Genomic DNA, 8717 nt, shown 5'->3' on the forward strand with positions numbered 1-8717 from the left:
GGGAGGAGTTCCGAAATCGATTTAAGGAGCCGTTTAACTCGATATTAATGACGACGTCGTGTGAACGGATACAGCGTTAAATCGGTATATCGGCCATTAAACCGATTTAAAGTCGCAGTGTAGACCTGGCCTATGACTAAAGTACTTAGTTCACCTTGCATAAGCATGGTAAATACTAGATATTTCATTAGATAAACTCTGTTAATCATACTGTTCAATCCTCATAAATGGTAACTATTTTAATAACTTGCTACCAGCATGCACCACTCAAAGGTTGAGAAATATATTTGACTTTCTAATTTTATTTTATTAATTCTAACATGCACAGTACTGTTGGATGTTAGAGCCTGGGTCCTGTGTTGACAAGTGATCCAGCATTAAACTCTGGATTTGGGACCCTCCTCTCATTCTCCCACAAGTTTTGTGCATATAATTTTTGGCTTATAATTTCCAAAATCACACTAAGTATGAGCATTTTTAGGTGTATGGGGCCTTTACAGAGGTTATACAATTGATAAATGAATAAATATTTTTAAGGCAATGGTCAAGATTTTAAAAAGTAGCTTGTGATTTTCAGTGCCTCAAATTCTGGGCACCCAAAAAATTGAGGCCTGATTTTCAGAGGGTCAATCCTCAGCACTTCTTGAAAATCGGGTATTTCAAGTTGAGCACCCAGAAACTGAGGCACCCAAAATCACTAATTACAACTCTTGGCCAATCTTTTTAATCATCATAGTTATAACTGAAATGTACACAAAATGATTTAGGACATAAATGAGTGTTTCTTATGAACACTTCAGGTAAAATCCAGTCTCAATATGTCCTTTTCAATACCAGTATGGTGTGGCTCACTGTCTTTTATTTGTAGTTCTTCATTATATGTCAAGAGCCCAGGAATAATGGAAACAAAGATTTTGAAAGACAAACATTAAAAAAAAAATCAAAACTTTAGAACCACAATAGAGAGAGAGACATTAATTCAGAAAAGTAAGAAGTTAGTCAGTTTGACTGTCTACTTTTGGGAAGCATTGGAATCTACCATTCAGAGAATATATAGCAAGTTTGCATCAATAAATAAACAAAAACCGGCTCATCTGAAGGGGAAAAGGCACCTTTTGGAAATGGATAGCCAAATTAAATACTCCTTTGTGAATTAATTTAGCTCTATTTTAATAGGGAATATGCATACATAACTGACCATATCCATCTTTGAGACTGCAGTGTTTCATTATGGGCACTGAATTGCTCTAGCAGCTTGTTGTCTTTCATTGAATATATAAGATGCTTATTTTTAGACATTGTTTTATTCAGCATTAATCATGTTTGGCAACTTCACAAAATCCTAATACATAGAAAAGAATCTTGTGGAGAGCTGTTAGTAATGTTTAATAAATTACAAGACCTTAGTAGTAATACAGAGGGGATAACAAATGCCCACATGTAGGAGGGGGGAGGGATAGCTCAGTGGTTTGAGCATTAGCCTGCTAAACTCAGGGTTGTGAGTTCAATCCTTGAGTGAGTCATTTAGGGATTGGTCCTGCTTTGAGCAGGGGGTTGGACTAGATGATCTCCTGAGGTCCCTTCCAACCCTAATAATCTATGATCCTTCCTTCCTATGGCTTCTTGCACATAATTGCTTGCTAAAGAATAGTTTTTGAGGAAAAAAGGAAAGAATCAGGAAAAAAAAATGCATGTAGGACCAAGAGCAAGGTGGAAGAGTAAGGATAAGTGAAAGAGAAGGAGCGAAGAGAGAAGAGGTGAGGAACAGAGTTCATATTCCTAATCTGGGAGTCTGATTTTTCTGAAACCAGCTAAATACAATGAAAGTTTCAGTAGTATATATTCAGCGCTAATGCTTTTAATTATTTTCAACATTCTCCCTCACAAATATTTGTTGGCAATGAATTGTCCTTGAAATTTAAATAAAAAAATTATATAAATAGATGTGTGTGTATGAGAAAAAAGCCTAAACTCAATACACCAAATGAATTTAATAATTATAAAGTCTCTTCAAAAAGGATAAACTTAAAATGTTTTGATTAAATACAGATTTGTATGTAATTTCTTTTTGCAATGGAACAGAAGTGACAGTGTTTTCTGGAGTTGATGAATGAATGTGAATACAAATATGACTATTAAGCATTTATCCAGATCTTTTAAATGGTTATTTAAGAATTTAACTGCCACGATGTATTACAGACAAAAGTTTTTCATTCATTCATATATGCTGTTGCTTCTGGTTATATTAAAATAACAAGGATAATAATAAATAGTTTTGTTTTATTGTTTTTTTTTCTTTTTTTCCAGTCACAAACTCGCAGAACTCCAAGTCTTTCAAGTCTCAATTCTCAAGATTCTAGTGTAGAAATCTCAAAGCTTACTGATAAGGTGCAGGCAGAATACAGAGATGCATATAGAGAATATATTGCTCAAATGTCACAGCTAGAAGGAGGTGCAAGTTCTACCACTGTAAGTGGCAGATCTTCCCCACATAGCGCATCAGCTTTCTATATGGGGCAGAGCACATCAGGGGGCTCCCTCCATTCCAGTATAGAACAAGAAAAAGGAAAGGATGGTGAACAGAAACAAGATGATGGACGAAAGTCCTTTCTGATGAAGAGGGGTGATGTTGTAGATTACAGTACTTCAGGTGTTTCCATTAATGATGCATCTCCTTTGGACCCTATCACTGAAGAAGATGAAAAATCTGATCAGTCTGGTTCCAAGCTTCTTCCAGGAAAGAAATCTTCAGAAAGAACAAGCATTTTCCAGGCAGCAGATATAAAACTAAAAGGAGTTACTTTGCGCTATCAGAAACTGCCAAGTGATGAAGATGAATCTGGAACAGAAGAATCAGATAACACTCCACTTCTCAAGGAAGGAAAGGATAAGAAAATGGATGGGAAAGTGGACAAGCAACCAAAATCCCCAGAACATGGATCTGAGCCTATTAGAACCTTCATCAAAGCAAAGGAGTACTTGACAGACGCCCTTTTAGACAAAAAAGATTCCTCTGATTCTGGTGTGAGGTCCAGTGAAAGTTCTCCAAACCACTCCCTCCACAATGATGGAGCGGATGATTCACAACTTGAAAAAGCAAATCTCATTGAGCTTGAAGATGACAGCCACAGTGGAAAGAGAGGAATTCCACACAGTCTGAGTGGCCTTCAAGATCCAGCTGTGGCACGCATGTCAATTTGCTCAGAAGACAAGAAGAGCCCTTCAGAGAGCAGCTTAATAGCAAGCAGTCCTGAAGAGAACTGGCTTGCTTGCCAGAAAGTCTATAATCTAAACAGAACCCCTAGTACAGTCACCCTAAATAATAACAGTGCTCCAGCCAATCGAGCTAATCAAAATTTTCAAGAAATTGAAGATATCAGAGATTCTTCTCAAATCATCCTGCACCCTGGCTCCAGCTCCAACTCAACTGCAGTTCAGAATGAGAACCTAAAAAGCGTGGCTCTCAAGCGAAGCCAGCGTTCAAGTTATACCAGGCTTTCAAAAGATTCTTCAGAGCTCCATGGTGTTACAGCCTCAGACGCTGCAGGTTTTGGAGAAGAGAGAGAGAGTATTCTGTGAAAGGAACAAACAAAATTAAAACAGAGCATGTTTGCATGTCAGAATTTTCTTCAAATCCCTAGTTTGTCAGTTCATGATCATGCTAGACACTTCTTATGTCTTTCAATAGCCTCCACTAATAAACCTGGATTTTTTTCCAGGCATTTTTTTAAAAGAAAAAATAACCTACACTATAAAATATTTCATTACCCCTCCTCCTAATTTATACTGCTAGTAAATATAATGCTCTTTTCCACAAATGAAAGCAGTTCGTGTCTTTCTGCATGGGAATCAAATTTCGTGCCAGAGAATTTTGGGGGAAAAGATGTTTTAGGATTAAGTAGGTCAGGAGTATTTCATATAAAAGTAAAACACAGACATTAAATGTCTGCTGCAATGCACAAACTCACATTTTGTTATCCCTTCTAAAAATTCCAATTAAACAGATTACTTTTAGAAAAACATTGTACCATGTGTTGCCATCTGAATTTACAGAAGCCAGAAGACACAATATTAAAATACGTCAGGCCCTTGGTAACGTGAAATTTCGTACTTTTCATTAATTAGTTGATCTCCAAAAGTATGTGTGACATATGAAATAGAATATGGTGGTTAAGTATTAAGGTACATGATTGGCTAACTGTACATCTTTATCACCTGTTCTGTAATTACTTTTGTTTCTGGCAATTTTATTTGTGCATTGTGCTGATTTGTAGAGGACATTGTCTGGATATAGTGTTAGAATTAACAGATATTTAGTATGTAATGTTCTCTCATTGATTTAGTGAGTGTTCTATTTATTGTTGATATGTAATTTCACAATCATTGCGCTAAATAGTTGTAACTCCTGTTATATCAGGACAGTGTTTGCAAGTATTGTCTGAATTTATGAAGTATTGTTCTGTATGCCCTTCCACTAATATATTGTTTTTCACCTGGTTATAGAAAGGAAAAAGTAATTAATGTTTGCCATTTTAAAAGTAATATTAAAAAATCAGTTCAGTGATAATATAGTGTATCAGCTTTCTTATGTTAGAGATAGACTATTTAATCGTTTGTGTTTGTCAGCTAAATAATGTATCTGAATGTCATTGTAGCAAATACTTTGTACTGTACGTGAAATTTGCATGATTTTGGAAACTTGTTCAATCAAATATACTCCAGTAGTATAGAGGGAATAATAAATAAATTGGCATATTGCTTTTTTGTCTGAGTTTGTTTATTATAGTGCTTGTTTCCTCATTTGACAGAAAAAATCATATGTACTTGAGAGGATGTTGTGATTAAAGCAATTTATGAATTTAATAATGATTAATGCTTTACAGACAAAGTAATATTTTTCATTAATAGATCCCCTAAATAAACATCAGGGTACAAAGAAAAATATTTGATCCATGGAATAGGCAAACTTGGATCATTTTTTAGTAATTGGTACATGCGTGAGAGAGGTTAAGTGTTTTGTGTTGTGTTCCAGTCTCAGTGCATCTTCAGTCAGAGTCATCCAGCTGGACCATGTGGTAATGGTCTCTTTTATCCATGTTGAGAGAATGCATTTCTGTGCCAGAGTCAACAGAAAGAGGAGGTTGGCTGTATCTGTTTCTTTAGTTTTCTATTCCCCACATGTCCCCAGCACTAACAATACTAAACACTTGGTATGTTAACACCATAGAATTCTGTTAAACTTGTACATAAGACTGTATATTTCCCAAAATATTACCATATTGTTGGAATTCCTTGTGTACACTATTTTTATGATGTCTATTGTAAAGATTTTGAGAAATGCTCTATTTTCAACTACTTTACAGAAAACACAGTTTCATAATCTTTGCTAAACTTTTTGAAATATTTTCTAGTTCAGGACCCTTCCCTATATTTTACATATCTGTTACTGTACATCACTGATTGTCTTGTGCAACAACGTAGAGTCTCTGAATGTAAAAGCTTTTTTTGGAAAGACAGTTACAAAAAAATGTTTGAGAGAGAAGGAAGAGAGGTACATCCTCCTCCTTGAAGACAACTTGGCAGTATTACAGAAAGCTACTGTCTATCTCACAAGCCTTGTTATCTCTGTAACTCGTCAGATAATCTAATTGGAGCAAATGTCAGATGGTCTTCACATAATTTTAAATCTTTAATACTGTATAAGAAAGTCTCATCTGCCAGTCCTCGTGGAAAGCTGGGTCTTTCTATTTTGAATGAAATATGAGATGCCATGTTTTTAAAAAAAAAAAAAAGACTTTTGCACAATATTTTCTAGCTTTCATTGGCCAACACTACTAAAGGCAATTGTTTGATAACTGACAATTGAAACAGTAGGAGCTAAGTGGCTAGCAAGGTGAGTTTCAATAGATAGCCATGTGCAGTTCTTAGTTCTTAATCTTGCACTATGCTAAAAACTAGCAGAACCAGTTTAGTAACTGGATCAATTCAGAAATGCTTAAGTTCAGAAATGTTAAGCCATCTCCCATCTTACATTGTTGAAGCTGTTCAAGTGAGGAAAGAGATCTCTTCCTTCGGGGGTGTGGAGGGGGAGAGGAAGTGGAATAAATAGCCCAAGATCTTAATGTAGGAAACAAAAGTGTGAAATCTGTTGACTGTGTTGGTTTTTTAATGGTGACAACTGTACCTATGTATATGAAACTTTATCCAGTATTCCTGCAGAATGTAAAACAACATAAATCTTTACTCAGAACTGGATTATCTGAGCCATACGTAAAATCTCTGGTCCCAGTTTTCAGACTTACTGAATATCTGCAACTCCAGTTGAAGTCCTAAGGAGCTGGAGGTGTTGTGAACATCAGGCCCTTCACTATTTGTAGGTCTGTTCCATTTCTTCATCCTTCTAAATGAGGCTTCACTAATGCAAATGAGAATCACATACGTTTTCCAAAATGCAATTATAATCTCCCACACAGATTTGTTTAACTAAAATTATGTAATATTTTATGTCTTTTTTTTTTAAAAAAAATCTGATTTACTGCATATTGATATCACAGGTGCATTCTTATGTACTTAAATGCCACTCAGCAGTCAAGATGGACCATTGTATTTATTATTTTATAGTGTCTGAAAACATAATAGATGCTTAACAGAAAACAAAGAAAGGCACGATTCCCATGCTCTAAAGAGTTCATAATGTAAATATTAATTGGGGAATCAGCAAGTTGAGATGGTCAGAAGAAAGGAGGGAATGGAGTGAAAGAGGATGTGGGTTACAGCAATACGATAATACAGTTGCTACCTTCAGACGTGTATACACCATAATGGTTCAGTTGAGGGTTCTTTATGTATGTAACGAATGCAAGGAAGGCAGGATATAAAATATGATAAAGTTTATGGTGAATGAATAGATAATAGGTTATATCAAATAAATTGATTTGGAAGCACACCTTCATTCCTAAGCAATATAACTATTATTGTAGGCTTAGATAATTATTGTAATCCTGAGCTGGTTATATATGGGTTCCCAATGTAGCTCCTGGAACTAGCAGAATATGATCATGTCATCTGCAAGAAGAACTTGCTTGTAAATGTTATGTGTTTAATAAAACAACAAATATTCCCGATTCTCCTTGGAATCATACCTATAAGATGATGCTGTGTGCAAAATGCCTGTAGCTCACAAGAATGCAATTTTTTAAATCAAAGTATCTTATTGATTTTTACAGGTTGAATTTAAAACAGAGAGGGGAGAACTGCCTCCATAGAGGGAAAAGGAAAAAGGAGAAGGGAAGGGAAGGAAGGAGGAGAGAGTGAGTTTTCAAAGATACAGGAGAGTAGTAAAAGCAAAGTCCGCCTAGGACATAATAGGTGTATATAGTTGCTGTTATACATAATCTGTCACATGTATGAAAACATTGCAAAAATCTAAAAATAAAACAATTTCATATTCCTGAAACTTTTTATTTTTGTATGACTTCATTTCTAGGGCTACTAGCTAGCTCAGTTGATTGAACAATCATGGATACAGGAGGCCATAAGTATTCTCCAGTGTTAAAATGTGAGCTCTGTGACTTTGGAAATCAGCATTGGTGGAAATCCAAGAGTTCCATGAACAACAGGGCAATGAATGCTCAAAATGAATTAAAAAAAAAAAAAAGGAAATGAAAACTATGAGAGCAAGATTATTGCTGGTATACAGGTCCTTCTATAACATCATTATTATGTGGGTAATTTCTATACCATATGTGGTCCCTTAGACTGGCATCTCCAGAAGGCATCCAAGCCCCTATGAGTGTGTCTACAATGCAATTAAAAACCCATGGTTGACCCATGTCAGCTGACTCAAGCACCTGGGGCTTGTGTTAAGGGATTATTTAACTCTGGTGTAGATGCTCTGGCAGGATCCAAGCTCTGAGATGTTCCCCGCTCACAGGATCCTGTAGCTCAGGCTCCAGCTCAAGCCTGAATGTCTATACCACAATTAAACAGCCCTTTAACACAAGCCTCAGGTCCCTAAATCAACTGACGTGGGCCAACCATGGGTTTGTAATTGCAATGTAGACATAGCCATATTCTTAGTTTGCATATTTATCCAATATTGGCAAAGTGTGATTTTTTGTTTTGTTTTGTCAGCTCAATTATTGAAGACCTGAAGAGGCTTTTTTTAAAATACTCTTGCTTATAATTGTCCATTTTTGTTATCAGTCAGTTTGGGGATTAAGCTCTGTAGCAGAGGTTCTTATTAAGGGTTCTAGATGTTACTGTGGTATTTCTAAGAAAAATAATATATGGCTATTTTGAGTTGCTTGCATAAAATCACAACTTCAATACACATTTAAATGTTCCTAGGTGTCTGAGGTCAATAGTTGTTGTACAAATATACTGAATAGTAAGTGTGATACAGGAAATTTTTTACCTGCTTTGATCCTGTATAAAGATTGCAGCACGCTGGTCAGAGACAGATAAAGAGATACTGACAAGGAGAAAGAGGGAGGATGAGAGAGATCGTGAACAATTCACCCCTCCCAATTGACATAACAAAGGTAGTGACAATATCATAATACTTAACTTTGCATAAAATAGTAGTTTGTTTTAGATTTGACATTTTATGGTAAATAAGGTATAATGATAGTTTATAGCTAAAAATTCAAAATGGCAGCCACACTGTTTTTGTATTAAAACATCAAAAATGGAGGACACAGACTAAATTGACCCAT

At 35.6% G+C, this 8717-nt stretch overlaps 1 protein-coding gene across 4 annotated transcripts in view; it reads left to right on the forward strand.

Moving 5' to 3' along the window:
* Positions 1-4758, forward strand: part of KIDINS220 (kinase D interacting substrate 220) — a 166326-nt gene extending 161568 nt beyond the window's left edge. For all 4 annotated transcript variants that reach the window (XM_032795179.2, XM_032795180.2, XM_032795183.2 and 1 more), the window contains one exon: positions 2308-4758. In XM_032795179.2, coding sequence (XP_032651070.1) covers positions 2308-3579 — 1272 coding nt within the window. In that variant the 3' untranslated portion in view covers positions 3580-4758. The remainder of the gene's footprint in view (positions 1-2307) is intronic.
* Positions 4759-8717: the final 3959 nt, after the last annotated feature.

This window comes from Chelonoidis abingdonii, chromosome 3 (assembly GCF_003597395.2).
Source record: "Chelonoidis abingdonii isolate Lonesome George chromosome 3, CheloAbing_2.0, whole genome shotgun sequence".
Taxonomy (NCBI): Eukaryota; Metazoa; Chordata; order Testudines; family Testudinidae; genus Chelonoidis; species Chelonoidis abingdonii.